Source organism: Mixophyes fleayi, chromosome 1, assembly GCF_038048845.1.
Source record: "Mixophyes fleayi isolate aMixFle1 chromosome 1, aMixFle1.hap1, whole genome shotgun sequence".
NCBI classification, from domain to species: Eukaryota; Metazoa; Chordata; class Amphibia; order Anura; family Limnodynastidae; genus Mixophyes; species Mixophyes fleayi.
In genome coordinates, this window is record NC_134402.1 from 319,276,576 (window position 1) to 319,293,887 (window position 17,312).

Here is a 17,312-nt window from a genome sequence, read left to right on the forward strand (position 1 = left end):
ACCGAGTGCTGACTTATCTATTCTATTTTTGTTTTAAAATACTGCCTAATGTCTCGACTACTGTCCATGAGGCATTTATAAGGGCCTTTTGGATGTGGTTTACAAGCCAGCCCTTGTTAGATGTAAGCGTCTATACCTGGGAGATGACTGCTTTTGATTTTAACTGCATTTCAACTGTTTTTGAAGAATATAGGTCAGTAATCGTGACACGTGTGCATGCTGGCACTTGTATTCCCATATAAGTGTTTTCACCATCATAATTATTGCCCCTTAATATTTATATTCCCTCATAATTTACAATATGGCCCCTGTACTATAATGAATAATAAAATTTCCCACCCCTAAGTTAATTTTCCCCCATAAACATTAAATAATGATTACAATTCACAGCTCAATGGCGACTCTTCTTATGTTATGAATGGTGAGATAGCTAAAACATGTCATTTGAGCTAACTGGCCTATCAGAAGTAGATATTTAAATAAGCTGTCTTTTTCTGTGTATTTTTAAACTGACACATCACCAGCGGGTTTTACATTGAACCTTCTAAACCACCCTACAGTAAATATAGCAGTTTGGAGCATAAAACTGTCAGGAATTGATGGCGATGTACAGCAGATTGTAACCACCACAGAAAGTGCTGCTTGATACACTTACCCCTAAGGGTCAATCTGACTGCATGGTGTTAACTATGCTAAAAGTTTGAAAAACATCTATAGCTAAGAATCACCACAGCGTTTGGAACATTTATTTCCTCTTCAAACCACCATGGCAGATGTTACGATGAGTAAGTGCCTTTATAGTTTTGGTAGAGACAGGTTAATTAAAAACTCCCCAGACAATATATAAGGCAGCTACCCCTCTTCCTCTATTCTTGTCTCTACTTAAGCAGCTCATGTAACGTTTGTTATTTTCTGTTCTGTTATGAAAACAGCAGGCGCTCACTCGAAAAGTAGCCTAACTTATTATCCCATTTGATGTTTGGAGACAAATTAGACACCACGATACAGAAGTCTTCGGGTGAAAAATCTAACTGCTTGCCACAGGTTTGAAGTTAAAAATACCTTTACGCTTACTCATCTTGTCAACAGTTCAAAAGTTGAAAGAATTCAAACAGTCCTTTCGGGCATTTAGACTTATTGAAGGGAGGACAAATCAGAGGATCGCACAACTACTGCCAGGATCAGTCCCCTTTAAACACCATTGGTCCATTGTAAGAAATGGACACAAAATAGAGTTCCATCAATATCCCATTGGGGACTTTGTCTAATGCAGGGCTAGATCAACCCTAACAAATTTGCAAGCCTTGCAATGTTCAAAACCCCTTGATTTCTGATTAGTGTTGGGTCCATGTTTCTGTATATTTTATGATTTTGCCCACTAATGGTGTTACAACAGTCCGCAAACTGTAAGAAAAGCTCAGGCAATTTCCCAAAGTGATAATTACTTTGCTGGTAGAACTAAGGAAACAAGGTTTCAGTCCTATTTGGAGGATATCCACACGGTTCGAGCACATGGTCATCTGCAGGACACCTCAGGTGATAGAAACCTGTTGTGGTGATGAGGAGACTGTCCTGTTCACAATCCAGCCATGTTCTTACATAAAGTCTGAGGGAGCAGATAAATGCCATACAAAATGAGTTCTTTCTGTCAGAAGAAAGGAGTATCAAGATCCAATCCAACACATTAACTAGACTTCTCAGACAACAAAAATAAAGGAACTTTTGGAATGTTTTTGTACACCTTAAGAATAATACCCTGGGCAAAGTAGCACATGCAGACTCTCCAGCTGGAACTACTAACCCAGTGAGATCACAAACAGACTTCTCTGAATCATCCCATCAAGCTGTCAAGAAAACACCAAAAGGTCTCTCAGTGGTAAAACTAAAAGGCAATAGAAGTTTCACGTTTAGAACCAAAATGGACTCCATTACCGCAGGCTGGGTAGCCCACATTCTGGCAAAAATAGCACAAGGAACATGGTCAAAACGAGAAAAAACTTCACATAAATGTCTTAAAAATTAGAGCAATCTGGAAGGCAGTTCAATATGTTCATACTCACTTAAAAAGGAAACACCTATATTGGAGCAGGTTTTCCCGTTCCTGAAAATGTAAGAATACATCCTACCAGGTCAGCGAGTGACTCCTTTGGTGCATGACATATGGCCTCGGCAGAGCAACCATCCTGGATACCACTTAGATTTTCTGTCTATATGTTCAAAGTTCTACAATTTCAACCTTTTTACATCCAAGATGCAAGTTTTGCACCCAGCAGCTTCAGATTGTTCCCTCTCTTAGGGACTACTTTGGGAAATCCCAATAGTTCCAGGGATTTTTGTACATACGTTTAAAATTTTTCTCAAAGTTCATTGGCTGCCCACCCATTATACACTATGATTTTATACTTAACTTTTTAGTTGTCTGATATTTAAGGACAATGTCCTATTTGTTTTTCACAAACTCTCCCTCCCCTGTTCTGCTCCAGACTGGGAGATATAGAGGGGAAGAACTTAGACTTCAGTGAGATTTTCTTAGCGCTCAATCGCCTACACGCTCCCCTACACACATGGTTCCAGTGTCCCCCAATAGACTGAGAAATGGATTTAACTGAAGTACAAAAATCATTTTTGAAACTTTAGTGTTTTCTATTCTATAATTATTGCACACAGTATTTTCTTGCATAGCATTAAAAAGTCTAAACATTTTACTAGAGCACCTGTGACAAAGTATTAATATACAATCATTAAAAAATATGTACTTGTGTGTAGTGAGAATTTTTATGCTAGATTATTGTCAATCCTACACAGATTACCCCCTCTTTCCTGCAGTGACAAAAACATATTTCTAAAAAAAAACATAAAAAAAAACAAAAAAACAAAAAACAAAAACTTTGTCCCCACCATGTACAGAAATGTTTTTCTCAACTACAAAGCTTATTTTAAAATAAACACCATGCCATTTAGCGTTGTGTGTTTTTTTCAACAGTTTGAATGAGAACAAAAGGAAATCTGTACTTTTACAAAAAATATTTATTAAGTTACAATTTATACATAAAAATAAAGAAGGGTCAGATACTGACGAGGTCCCCTCTAACTCGGAGTGGTAAAGCCACAACATTGTATGGAATCACAAAGTCAGGTGAGAATTCTGCTGTACAAGCCACTTGATGGTCTCTAAGAGATGTGGCATTTGGTAATGTTGAGCGATATTCCGGAACGCATCCACCTGTTCCATGAGAGCCTGTAAATAAGAAACAGTATAGTTAGAGCATGGCTGCATTTCTAGAAATGATCTCACCAACTATACACAGGAGATATGTACCTTCACTGAAATGGTGAGGCTGAAGTCTCCTGCACAGCTGCAATACACTGGCATATTTGCTTCTTTTACACCCTTACACTTCAAGCACACCTGGGTAAAAGAGCAAGTGATAAGATTAAACTGTAAACTCTTGCTACATACATGTACAAGACATTAGCTAGTAGAATAAATATTTTAGTGAATCTCACCAAATCCTGCAGCATAAAAGCCATCATCTTCTTTTGAAGAGCTTCCACCAGAAACATTTCAATGCTGTCAGAATCATACTCTGCCTGGCAGTTTGAACATACCCACTGTGGCAGCACAGACCCATCCTGTGTTGGAGATAGATGGCAATAATGATATAATAAACACACAAGTAACAAATACAGACTAGATTTATAGATGTATTCTGGACAAACCTGACTAAGTGAGGGATCTTTGCACAAATCTAGGTCTCTGCAGAAGTTACAGTTTCTGCAAATGATCTCGGAAAGGATGTAGGAGCGGCATGGATCCTGAAACTGTGCATCCTCCGAGAACTCGCCCACGTCAATCAGTCGCAAGAGGTCTCTCTTTAGCTTGTTCACCTGGTTGGTTATATTTGCATCCAGTGACAGTACCTGCAGAGCCCAAATAGAAACATTAGCATGAAGTGTTCAGAGTCTTCTGGCTAACTGCAAATTTTCAATGCATCTAAAAATCACCCAAATTAAGCATTTGGCAAGTACTCTGGGAATTTAACTATATTACATACAATATTAAAAAGGATAGCCAAAACTAAACTGCATGACTGCATTACATTGAAGATATATGTATTTTCAGTTATATAGGTAAAATGCACAGGAATTTACCAGAACTTTGAGGCCGAGTGATTGATCGTGGGGAGGGATTTTCCCAATAAATGCCAGTAGTGCCTTAGAAGACACTACAGAGAGAACCTTACCTTTAAATGCCTAGAACAGCTGATAAGATAAGAATTAATGACCAGCATTGCTCAATGGTGCACATCTGCACTCAAATCATTGCAATTAATCAGCAAATAGCTTTTATGAGTCTAAACCAGATTAGACAATGAATGAACGAAATGAATGTCTGATGAGTTGCTATAGTTTCAGTGCAGGTTTGCACCTCTGAATAATATGAGCAGATAACAGCCAATAGTAAAATGTAAATCTTAACCTGGTCAAGACAGAGGATAGTGATGTTACTAGATTAGGTTGTATTTTACTTAAACAACCAAGCAAATCAGAGCAGGAAGAATTATGAATAATAATGCAAATGTGACCAAATCCTTTTCCTGCGTTTTATCTGTAAAACTAATAAAACCCACAATTTTTTTAATTTCTTTGAATAAAATAATGAAAATATTTGACGTACAACACACAGATCTCAATAAAAATAAATAAAACACAAAAACTCTGAAGTATTAATCATATTTCATGGGAAATCTAAAGTAAGCATTTTTAAAAAAACAAAACAAAAAACAACTAGACAGTTTTTTCAGTGTTGAAGATGTTAAGGGTTATATCCAGAACAGTGCAGTTCAAAAGTTTAAAATTTAAGCATGCATAAAAAAACATAAAACAAAAAAATTAACACATTACAGTATGTGATAAAACAGGCTCACCTCACAGACATATTTTATAAACTCCAAAGCTGGGTTATTAAGGGGCAGGTGGGATCCGGGTAAGATGGGGAACATTTCAGAGGGCTCCGTGGCATGGCGTGTTCCAGTCACCTTCTTCTGTATCTTCTGTGTGATTGTGAAGAAGTTCTGTGTTAGCTCATTTGCTACATAATCTTGAGAAAAGGTGATAAGACCTAGGGGAAGGTACAAAAAAACCAAAACATAAAAAAAACTAAATAAATTAAAAGTCATACATTTACAGTGGTACTTTTAACGTTGCAGTATGTGAGACTTGACAATTTGTTTTACATTTCCTGATATTAATCACATGGAAGATGTTTATTATGGTTTTATGGATTTAAACCAGAGGTGCGCAGCAAACCACATCTATTAAACAAAGAGCTGTGGGATGTATGCCTGTCAAAAACATATGTTTTTTGCACATCTTAGAAACAATGAAAGTATACCTCTACTGCAACTATTTTTCTATGGCCTGAAGTGCTGGCCTCCCAATCACGGATATAAATAATTCATATGACAAAACTAATTTAATTTGTCATTGTCTAGGTTTTTTTTTTTTACCAGGCATGGCCCCAGTTTCTTCCACTGTCTCTTGGGACACCTGGCTATTCTGCCGGCGTTTGATCGGGGTGCTTCCCGGAGCATTTCTTCTCATCTCCTCCTGCATACTATGAAATACAGCCACAATGTATGCTGCAGAAGAAAGACAAAGTAAACCAAATCAATTGTGCATACTGTGAATTCCTGTTTTCCTGCATCCATTGGGGGAATAGTGTAGGGGATTCAGGCATACAGGCACTTTAAGAACTTAACAATTGTTCATAGCTACTCCCCCTCTACACCCAGGGGCTGGCTGCCAAAGAGGCAGATTCTGAGGGAGGGGGAGGTCTGAGTGGCATGCAGGGGGTCTGAAAAGCATGTGAGGGACAGATTGTGGAAAGTTCTGTGAAGGGAATGCAAGGGGGGGGGGGCATGCGAGGGGGCTATTTTGGAACAAGTGGCAGGTCAGCGAGGCATGTGGTGTAATTTTGGAGCAGGTGATGAATTTTGGAATGAGTGATGTGGATTTGAAGTTGTTCTGGGGCTGTTTTTTAAATTCTTAAAATGAAGGGTAATGTGCACCCCTTGTGGAGGTATATTGGGTTGCCCAACACTGCTCTAGAGAAACTTCAAAAAGCATGTGCCACTTACCGGAAACAATCATTAGGAAATAGCTCTGACACGAGGCAGCCTGTGGTAGATACTGTACTATATTCCAGTTATTCTCCAGGCATTCTTCCACCTGGTCCTCTGCCTGTTCACTATCTGAGGGAACATCTGTCTCTTCTTCTTCATCCTCCTCTTCACTGCCTTCTTCATCCTCTTCAGATTTCTTCTTCTTCTTTGCACTCTGAAATAGGAACACAAAGATTAACAAGGCTATCAAACTGAAAATAATCAGTACAGTGCCATAACAGATTTTGGAGCCTAACCTCTCCATAGTGCACACTAGCAGGAAGCTTTCCCTTGATCCCTCCATAGTTTGCAGGGTCCATCCAGAGAAGAAACTCCCAACAGCGTGAAAAGGAAATGGTGAGAGAGTGAAAGATCTCCTTAGAGTGAATACTGCAAGAGAAATTATTAGAACTATTTGAGTGCGCTGTTCATCATCAATTTGATATTCTCACTTTTTTCTTAAAGTTACACATAATATCATTTTGCATCCCACTCCTAAACTCTTCCCTGTTTATAGTAATCCCTGTTCCGTTCACCCATTAATTTGTGACTGTTATTTTTTTAAAATGTTCTGCAAACGTTTTCAATGAAGTTTATCGAGTTAAAGAACTACTTCAGTAAGGTGATGAACATTAAGGACACCAAGAACAGACACCTACCTTTGGGTAATATACTCCACGTAAGCGATGGCATCTTCTACCCGGCGTTTCTTGGTGCAGAGGATAATGCGGTTAAAGTTAGCATAAACAACAGAAGAGCCCAGTCGTTTAAATTCTGCCACCAATCTATTAAAAGAAATACAATTTTACAACAAAAACACAAATGAAATAAATATATATATATATATATATATATATATATATATATATATATATATATATATATATATATATATATATATATATATATATATATATATATATATATAAATATATAAAACTAGATGAAAAATTAGATCCATATTAAATGGAATCCAAACCATATTTTCTTTCCAAACTAGTTTTTCTAATGCAACGGACTAAATTTTCTTTATACCATTTCTCCTCAACATATGCATTTACTTGGTTTGCAGTTATTTAAATTATGTACATCACTTTCTTCTCAGACATTGTGCTATCAATTGTTTGGATATATTGAACATTTAGTTGCCACAATATACAGTGTAGCATATGGAAAACTTCTGTTTTTGTTTCTTTTAATAATTAAATTAAATGTTATCAAAAATAAAACCATCAGAATTATTATAGAGCAAAAAGACAAGATTGTACTCGGATGACACTGGAGGTCATGTCTCAGGGTTGGAAACATGGATGGAAACAAAATGGAAAAAGTTCACGAGTCCCCAGTTTCAATAAAACACTAAGTACTATTTGTGCTCACACCTTTCCCAAGGCCTTTGTAAATCAGATATAGAACCACATTTTACTTACTGGAGGAACAACTTCTTCATCATGTTGTGGAGAGTTCTGTGAAGGGCAGGGTCATACAGCAGTGAAGATGGGGTTCGCAGCCACCGGTAGAAGTGCATAACCTGGTTGTCTGCATAGACATTGTGGTACTGAGTAATCTCCTTCACCCAACCTACCACCATGCTCTTCAAAATCCTAAAGGGTAAAGCAGATATTGCCCTCAGATAGTGTGGACTGTTACGTAGAATTAGCTGTTATTACCTCTATAGATAAAGTGCTAGTCCAAGGATTCAGTATTCACAAGGATTAAAGCTTCATGCTATTGCTGTACAATAAATTGTATATTTAATACAGTACCTGAAAGTGTTGGAACAAAGTGCAGTTTCATCGTAGCTGGCCACAGTACTGGCCTGATTGCCAGTAACCATATCCTCAAGGGATGCCTGCTGTAACACATCAAAGCTGATGCCCATACTCCCAGCTCCTTCCAAGTCATTAATGTGATGTGATTGCAGGATGCTGTTTACAGCCAGGCTCTGAATATCAAGCTCCACACACACTGTGGCAAAGACATTAAGGCCAGTTTAAAATCTGAATGCGCACACTGTGCAAGCACCTGTGATCACAAGCAGTTTGCAGAATTGATGTTAGATTGTAACCAATGTACACAATACTGGAGATTCATAAAAAACTTCTTATAAGAGAAAGATACATAAGCCCAAAAAAACAAAACAAAAAACAGAGCACCTCCTTCAGTGTCAGGGACACATAGATAGCATTTGTGCAGAAATAGTGTATTGCCCCCTTCCCAATTGCAAAAAAAGCAATAGGTATCAAACAAAATTGTTATCTAGATCAGTAAAGGCTGCTTACCGGTGTTGTAACACCCAGGGTTGTTGATTTCCACAGATGTCCGCTCATCAAACTCCATAACTAGTCTGTTGTCGTCAGCCTCTTTGCCTCCAAGGTCTGGTCGGGAGCTTGGGGAAAGCCAAAGAAGATGATTGTGCCGTCTAAGATGCCTTGAGAAGAAAAGATCTGACCCAAATGTGGATACATCATCTGGCAGGTTTCCCACAGGAAGGTGATAATACCTAAGATTGTGAAAACAGGCAATAGCTAATAAACAAATCCTTAATATGTAAAGTAAGGTAGCTCCAGAGAGCCATATCCATAAAGTGCAAAACACTGCACATTCTGGACAAAAAAATAAAATAAAATCAATAAGTTAATGTAGGGAAGTGGAATACTAGACTTGCAGTACAGAGAAGCAAAAGTAAATCCAGCCTAAACACTTGATATATTAATTTTTTTTTTAAACCACACATTTTCTATAAGTATATTATTTCTCGGATTCCATTTGGGGGACATAGAGGGCTCTCGTGCTGGAGTAGACCAATTCTTAACTATTAAAATGTATGAATTAAATGCTTCTCTATTATACCCCTCCACCAGTGGATGATTTTTTTATTTTACTTTTTCCCCCCATGTAACAAAGCCCTTAAGATAGGACAGAAAAACACCACTCAACAGAGCGAAAAAAGGGTGGGACCGCAGTGTCCCCCAAATGCAATCAGAGAAATGGATTTAAGTATAAAAAGATTCTCCTCCCCCCACTCTCAGGGACACTACTAACCTTGGGTACATTCCAATGCTTCCCTTAGAAATGCTCAGACAAAGCTGTGCCCCAAAATGGAATGAATGGCGATGATGGTATTTCCTGTTTGTGGATGTTGTGTGTGCAGAGGTTTAGCCCTTTATTTAAATTAATATAGCATATTGCTGCTGGGACAGCGTATATATGTACAGTGTGCATGGAGTCCAAGGGGTATATTTACTAAACTGCGGGTTTGAGATGTTGCCTATAGCACCCAATCAGATTCTAGCTGTCATTTTGTAGAATGCACTAAATAAAAGCTAGAATTGAATTGGTTGCTATAGGCAACATCTCCACTTTTCCAAATACGCAGTTTAATAAATCTAGCCCCATGTCTTTTAAGACAATGGTTATGACAGACGAAAATCATACATCGGACAGTAAATTCTGTCAAATGTCTGTAGTGTGTACGCATGAATCGGCATGCTGATTGGGACTTTCAGTCGTTTGACTGACCATAAAGTCAACTATAACTGAGTCTTTAAAACAGTCCTCTCTTTTTAATTGGGTAATGTAGCATAAACATTAACAAAGTTTATTGTACCAACTGTGAAGACATTCAGCCACACTTTACCTGGCCATATCAAATGCCTGAGAAAGACAGCTGTCCAAATTAAGGTAATGACGAATCATACGCCTAGCTCCATGGCGCTGCCAATCCAGGACGTTGTAGCTGATGTCATCTGTCACACGCACAGGGACAAGAGGGAATTCCTCTAAAACAGGCATCCCACTTGCTAACCTCCTAGAGGACCAGTTAGACTGCACTGCAATCAGTGTTGGACCACGTCTCTCATCCTAAGGAAGATAATCAACAATACTTCATCATGGTGTGCATGCTCTCTAACAGAGTGACCAATCAGCCACTCTCACTTACCTTGTAGCTCAGAAGTAGCCTTTGGATTGATCGATAGACAGTTTTTAAATCAGTCTCTGCTCGTACTTCAAAGACATGTTTCTCTGGAGGTAAAAGCTCAGCATCAACCTTTTCCTGCATTGCACTGTGCTCACTTGTATACACACTGCTAAGGTTTGGCATCTGGTTACTTCGCACCTAAATGGAAGATTTGAAGTACATCAGACAGAAATCACATTAAATACTGCTGTTTGGCACAGCTAAAATGTGTGTAAAACACATTACACATAATAACAGTTTATTGTCAAGTCCTTTTTTTGATTGGTGAACTGTAGAAGTCTAGAACCTGCTTCCTGGAGGCAGGACATGAAGGAAAAGTCAACTCATCCTATTGCAGCTCATAATCCCTGGACAAGATATTAAGTACTCAGTCAGTCTCAAAAGACAACTCAGAAGACGACATCAAAAGAAGAAAGAAAATCGAAGGCAACAATACAAGCTCTCCCCAGTGGGACTCGGTTAAAAATAAAAATGGAGCTACCTGTAGGGAGGGGGATACAGAGGGAGAAGGCGTTTCACACTTGGTTAAGAAAATTTAAAGTGCCAAACTCCTGTCCGGACTCTTTTTACCCATCAAAAGTATTTGACGCAAGTACATAAATCCCATTTTCTCTTATATCCTATGGGGAGTACTCAAAATGTTAGGTACATCACAAAGCTGTCTCCAGCGTAGGGTATGCTCAGAAGCTGCAGAGCAACTTGCATCCAAAACTAGCATGTCTGGATGCAAAAATGTTGAGTCGGTAGAATTTAGCGATTCAGGTAACTGTCCAACACAACTGCTCAGCAGAGTCCCCATTCCGTGGTGCTTAGGAAGCACCCACCAACCTGGTAGATGTAGACTGTACGGTGACATTTTCTGGGACAGACTTACCCTCCCCAATGCACACCTGGTGAGTTATCAAAGTAATCCACATGGCAACGGTCTGCTTAGAGGGTAGTCAGCCTCTCTTGTGGGCATCATAGAAGACTAAGAGTTCATCCATCCTGCACACTTCACATGTCCTACATGACATTGAACAAGGTCAGGGTCTTAATGACCTGAGTGTGAAGGGAGGCCTCTTCATCTGGAGACCTAACATGATGTAAAGCTGAAATCACAATGTCCCGATTCAGATGGAGCTTGGAAATCACCTTGGCCGATAGGAAGGCTTAGACTGAAGAACACCCCAGTCTTCATTAAGGAAGGGAGAGCTACAAGACTTCGTCCACAACTCTGAAACTCTCCTAGCTGTGGAGATACCAGGAACCCTCTTGGCTGAGAGCACATACAGAAGCATTGCTACCAGAGAGAATAGGCAAGTCTGGTGAAAAAACAGGGCAGCAACATGTGGGTCCCTTGTCCTGGAGCAATAGTGCTCCACCTTGTGATTTAACAGAGATGCCATCATGTCAACCCCACTTGACCACCAGCTGCTTTTTTTTGTACCTCTATTAATCCCACGATGGCTGGAACGTTTCTCTCATAGCCAGGGTACTCTTCGTGCCTCACTGAAAACTTAGATATGCCACTGCTGTGCCTGGATTCTTATGGCGCTTCCTTGCAAGAATGGGCATGCTCTGACTAAGGAGTTCTAGCACTAATAACCGGGAGCTTCGACACCTCTGGAGTCCAAAGACTCCAGAGGCGTCAAAGAAAAAAGCACTGAACATTCACTGACCCCCTGTTCCGAAAGCTGGCTTTCGTAGTATCCAGTGTCCATTCCAAAATAGTTAAAGAGCATCTCTTGTAGAGGTTGACACCCCTCAGTTACCAGAAGAGTGACTGGATCACCTTTGGAGACATCCGGATTAGAGATGAGCGGGCTCGAATTCCGCTAATCCGAGCCCACCCGAACAGTGCGGATCTGAACGGGATCCGAGCACTGTTCGGATATTTCCGGCGGGCAAAAAAATGAAAACGAGGCTCTGTCGTCCAAGTCTCGTGAGGGGTGGGAGGGAGGGCCCAGAACAATTCCATCTTGTACCTCTTTTTTTGGCATTATGTGCTCAAGCTACCTCGGTGCAACCTTTTGGACTAAAAACAATATGGTGAGGTGTTCAGAATAGACTGGAAATTAGTGGAAATGATTGTTATTGAGGTTAATAATAGCGTAGGAGTGAAAAAAAAAAAAAAAAAAACCACAAAGCTGTTTAGCACTTTTTAAAAAATAAATCAGAACCAAAACCTTTCGTCGGATGTTTTGGCAAAACAAATCAGAACCCAAAACCTCAAGCTAATCAGAACCCAAAACACTAAAAGTGGCTGGTGCACACCCTTAATCCTGATAAACTAGCTGGTTGGACTATGAACAGATTTGTTCCATTTAGAAATAAATTCTATCTGGAAGTCACTCCAGTGAAACTGTGCAAATCGCACTGCCTTGAAGGTGGAGACCACCTTGCCTAGAACTTTCGTGCAAATGTAAACCAAAACCAATCTGCAAGCTAACAGGGACTTCATGAGTGCCCATAAGGAAGAGATTTTTCCCATAGCAAGAACACCCCTCGGTGGCCAATGTCGAACAGCAGTCCCAGGAAAACCATCTGCTGGGAAGGAGATTTCTTGTAGATAAGGCTCAGTGATATTTAAAGGTCTCTCCAACATGCACTTGTAGCAAGGCCAGGGAACCAGTCTTTGTCAGCAGAAGGGTGTCACTCCTCCTGAATCTCAGGTCAGCCATTACACTGGCATGATCTTAGTAAACATTTTCGGCGCTGTTGACAGGCTGAAGGGTAGAGCCCGAAACTGAAAGTGATGAAACTGTACAGCAAATCTGATGAGACACTGGTGTGCCTCTGATATCGAAACATGCAGGTACGCATTGTTGATGACCAAGGACACCATAAACTCACCCTACTCCATGCTGTTGATGACAGACGTAAAATGACTCCATCCTGAACTTACCCGCCCAAAGCTTTCTGTTCAAGGACTTCAGGGTTAGAAAGGGTAGAAAGGACCCGTCCGCTTTCTGATCAAAGAAGAGATTTGAGTAAAACCCCAATCCCTTAATGTTCTCCCTGGATTGGAACAACCACTCCTGAGGAGATCAAATACTAAATGCCTTTCAGTGACTTCAGAAGATCTACGATATATCCTGGAGAAATTATTCCACTCACCCAGGCATCTGTCGTGGAATCAAACAACCATCCCTGGAAGAGGCAGAGCCTGGATGGGCAGATTACATTGTGGTTAATATGTGCCTGTCATGCTGTTTGTTCGAAGACTTGGGAGTTGGACACTTACTGCTCAAGCCTGTTTTCTCCCCTGCAGACTTTCACAAGGGTCAGACTACTCGCCTGGACCTAATGGAGCAAAACTTTGTGCCCTCAAACAAAGGGCCCTTGCCAGGGAAATAATCTTGTCCAGATCAGGACGGAACAAGGTTTCCCCAGAGAAGGGCAGGCGAGGGAAGCCCACCAAGGAAGGTGCTAAATATTAACAGCACCTCACCACAGGGCCGAGCATCATGGGATGGCTGTAATCAGCAAGTATGGTCCCCTATGCCTTCCTGTGCCTAGCACTGGGGACCCTATACCCAAATGCACCCATGGAGGCCGAAAGAGTAACAGCGACTAAAAATCAGGGCCCCCCCCTCACTGGAGGCACGGAGCCAATCGCACGGTGGGACCAAACAGATGGCAGGAAGTGGTACAGACTGCAGTACTTTCTACAGCCTGCACCTAGTGTCCTACAGCCGCAGAGGCTGTGCGAATATCAGTCAGAGCACGGAGGAGTTGAAAATAAAAAAGGTTTAAAAAAAATAAATCAGCAGCTGCCAACTGCAGCCATTAAAATCACTGCCCGGCTCAAACAGGTAATTTGAAAAAATTGAAGCAGACAGCTTATAGAGGGGGCGAAGCTTGAACTTTTTATAGGGCGATTTAAGGTGTCCAAGCTACTATACTGTACTTCTATACTCCAGTGTTTCCCGAGTGTCCCCATTGAATGAAAGTGAATGGTGGGTATGATGCCTATATACACCTAAGAAGTAGGACCTTGTAACCTTTGGTATCCTCAGACAACTTTATCCCAGGGTTTTTATTTGGCAATGGAAACACACTATTAAATTATAACAGCAGCCTCAAGAGCTAAGGCCATGAGTGGTTTGTTATGGTGGAGAACAAGCCTCTGCTTTATTAGGTTAGACACCATGGATGTTTGGACAGGAGGCCAACAACTTGCGAGTATGATGTCCTTCTGTGCCAATTCAGGGCTATGAAAATAGTTGATATGCCCTCTCCACTTGATTGTCCATGCTAGCATCGCAGGGAGAGTAGAAATGACCGGTTGTAAGTGCCAAGAACCAGCCATGGCATCCACGCCCACTGCTAGGTTGTTCTGGTAATAGGCCACAAACAGAACTTTGAATCTAGGACCAGACACCATGTGGTCTGCCCCAATCTGGACATGAGCTATTGTACATGCCTTTTTGCCTGTAACCACTTGTTCACAACTTAAGTAAATGCACCATCAAGATCATGGGGAAGAGAGCGCAATTCAAAATTTCTTGTGATCTCTGCCATTATTTTATTGCTTTTCATTCCCCATTGGTGAATTATACTGTAAAATCCAGTGCAGTGGATTATGGGAGGCAGGGTACAGAAAGGTGCACAATGAAAAATAGACAGCATAGGTTCAAATAAAAAGATCACAGGTAAACAGGCTCAGAGAAGTCGCTATAGTTCCCTACCTTGAGAATCTGAAGCTAGACTGATAGTGTCATGCCTGGCGCTATATAAATAAATGATGATGATGATTCCTGGGGATATGGCATGCAAGAGAAAGTCAACTGTTTATTCATGTCAAACCTCCAGTAGACCAGACCTATACCCACAATTTTCATGTTCCCCCAAAATAACACATAATATATATTTTAAAACTGAAGTATTTTCATAAGGATTCAAAAGGATCATACCGTGTCCACCACAAACACAGCTGACTTTCTCTGAGATGGTATAAACAGACCAAACAGGGCCTTGTTCCCCTGAGAGTTGTGGTACAAGTAAATGTGCCTGACACTTCCTGTAAAAGAAAACAACCTTTATTTAAGAGTATGTCAATTTTGCTGACCGTAAAACTCATGTACTGATGAAAAGCTATCCAAGCATGGATATGCATACAAGAGCGAGCACTGGATATTTGACTTTGTTACCTGGCTCCAGGTAGCTGTACTGCGCCAATGACTTCATTTCCAAGTGGTCCAAGTCAAAAGTGTCGGCTTCCCTTCCTGAAAGGTGCCGAACTACCTGCTTGTTCACCATGCAGACACAGCCGAGCTGGATCACTGCCCGCAACAGCAGGGGGACCTGAGAGAGAGCAGGACTGGTTAAGGGTTCTTTTGTCACAGAAAATTAAATAAAAAACAGATTTATTTGTGTACTAAATGACAAGCATATTGTAGGCAATAGAATGCTGGAGATGTCCAAACAAGTAATAGTGAGCTAGTACCTGGGTCTCATACACTCCCTCAATGTCGGGTGCAGACAGATCTGCATTGATCTCATTGATGTGCTCCTGGTACATGTCCTCTGGCACACAGTACTCATACAAATTGTACACTGGGTTAGAACGAGGTAGAATTCTATTCACCTGCGGAAAAGAAAAATACCTTTTAAACTCAAAATACAAGAACCCAATACAGTTTCATGAGAGGAAGAGGTTAAAATGTACCTTTCGCCTACATACTGTGGAGGCAGACATTTTGTGTCTCAACCAATATGCAAAAAAAGCAACCTATAATTTCACTAGAAGCTAGTAAAATCACTGAGGTGTGGAGGCATAAAGTGTCTCATGCCTCAGTGAAGTCACTAGTTTACAGTGAATGGGTAGGTTTAACATTGATCCAGCCCACAAAATGGCTACCTCCACTGTGTACAGGCTGTGGTGTGGAGCTTACCCCCATAAGGGGTGTATATGCTTCCCTTAAGCTGAAATAGGGGGGGGGGGGAATAAAGCAAAAACTGGAAAACAAATTTTAATGCTGGCACAATGAGATTGCATTACATAAACTAAAATTCTAATGGCTCCATGTAATCTAGCAATCAATGGGCTTTCTAATGTACCAATGGGGCCTGGAAAAGAGCACTAACCCCTTAGGGTTCAGTTACAAAAGGAGAAACTTGGTAAATGCAATTCATACCTTCCTATACACCATCCCTTCCTCTGTTTTAAGCACGCGCTGATTGACAAAAAAAGTGCGAGGTATATTGAGTTTGATGCAGTGCAAGTCACTGCCAATCACAGCCCACAAGCGAAAGATTCCTGGCTGGTTGCTTTCTCCAATCTGTGAAAAAAGACACAGAACAGGTAATACATCATATAGGGCTTGTAGTACACTTTGTTTACATTAAAAAAAACAAAAACAAAAAACAAAACAAAAACACACAAATACAAAAATCCCATGACCTGTACTATCTGCCAGGGCATGTCAAGGATGCTGCGAGCAGTTCGACGTAGGAAACTGCCTAAACCAGCTGCTTGGGTTTCACGGACCACACCTCCGACTCCAGGGGCTGCATCTCCATCTTCTAATCGCCGTCTCTTTTGTTTCTCTTTGCGTTGACGTGCCTGAAGCTCCCACTTTTTCTTGTGGTAACGTAGCCAGAGAAGTCGCTCTTCCTATAGAAAGTAAATGAAAGAATTTTAAAATGAGTATAATTTATAACCAACATGAAGCAGGATGATTATAGTCATGCAATGTAATAAAAGACTTTCTCACTTTTGTGGTACCTAGCGGAGGTGGTGGACCCAGAACTTCTCTCCACGACTGTGTAAGTGCCACATCCTGCGAGTCACCCTGGCTCTCCTCAGCTGTTCCACGTTTCCTCTTGGTACTTATAGGAACAGCAGGCTGCAGACGTTTTCCCACTCCAAAATCCTCAATGTCTGCGGTCTGTGAGGAGTCTCCCTGCTGCAACTGAGCCGTGACCTTAAAAGGTAATACAAATGCAGTGAACATGCAGGTGATGTTTGACACACAGCAAATTCTTAAAAAAAAACACCACAAAAAAAAACCACAACAAAATACTAAAAACAAAAACACCCTCAAAAAAGAAGAGCAATTGATCTGAGCAGCTATAGGGCGAATTGTAGCCAAGCACCTTCTGATGGAGGACAATTCCAATGTAATAAAAAAAAATATGCTTAGGGAAACAGTCACTTTAATCTATTCTATCGCACTAAG

The 17,312-nt window shown here is 40.6% G+C and overlaps 1 protein-coding gene across 1 annotated transcript in view; it reads right to left on the minus strand.

The window, feature by feature from the left end:
* Positions 1-3,009: 3,009 nt before the first annotated feature.
* The window catches only part of POLE (DNA polymerase epsilon, catalytic subunit), a 69,115-nt gene continuing 54,812 nt past the window's right edge, over positions 3,010-17,312 (minus strand). The window contains exons 30-49 of the mRNA XM_075213028.1: positions 16,848-17,057; positions 16,535-16,747; positions 16,269-16,412; positions 15,578-15,718; positions 15,282-15,435; positions 15,045-15,151; positions 10,108-10,284; positions 9,805-10,028; positions 8,447-8,667; positions 7,931-8,132; positions 7,595-7,768; positions 6,824-6,949; positions 6,422-6,554; positions 6,141-6,339; positions 5,511-5,642; positions 4,929-5,122; positions 3,721-3,921; positions 3,508-3,633; positions 3,320-3,409; positions 3,010-3,238 (exon numbers count right to left, since the gene is read on the minus strand). Of these exons, the coding sequence (XP_075069129.1) occupies positions 3,125-3,238; positions 3,320-3,409; positions 3,508-3,633; positions 3,721-3,921; positions 4,929-5,122; positions 5,511-5,642; positions 6,141-6,339; positions 6,422-6,554; positions 6,824-6,949; positions 7,595-7,768; positions 7,931-8,132; positions 8,447-8,667; positions 9,805-10,028; positions 10,108-10,284; positions 15,045-15,151; positions 15,282-15,435; positions 15,578-15,718; positions 16,269-16,412; positions 16,535-16,747; positions 16,848-17,057 (3,282 nt within the window). The 3' untranslated portion in view covers positions 3,010-3,124. The remainder of the gene's footprint in view (positions 3,239-3,319; positions 3,410-3,507; positions 3,634-3,720; positions 3,922-4,928; positions 5,123-5,510; positions 5,643-6,140; positions 6,340-6,421; positions 6,555-6,823; positions 6,950-7,594; positions 7,769-7,930; positions 8,133-8,446; positions 8,668-9,804; positions 10,029-10,107; positions 10,285-15,044; positions 15,152-15,281; positions 15,436-15,577; positions 15,719-16,268; positions 16,413-16,534; positions 16,748-16,847; positions 17,058-17,312) is intronic.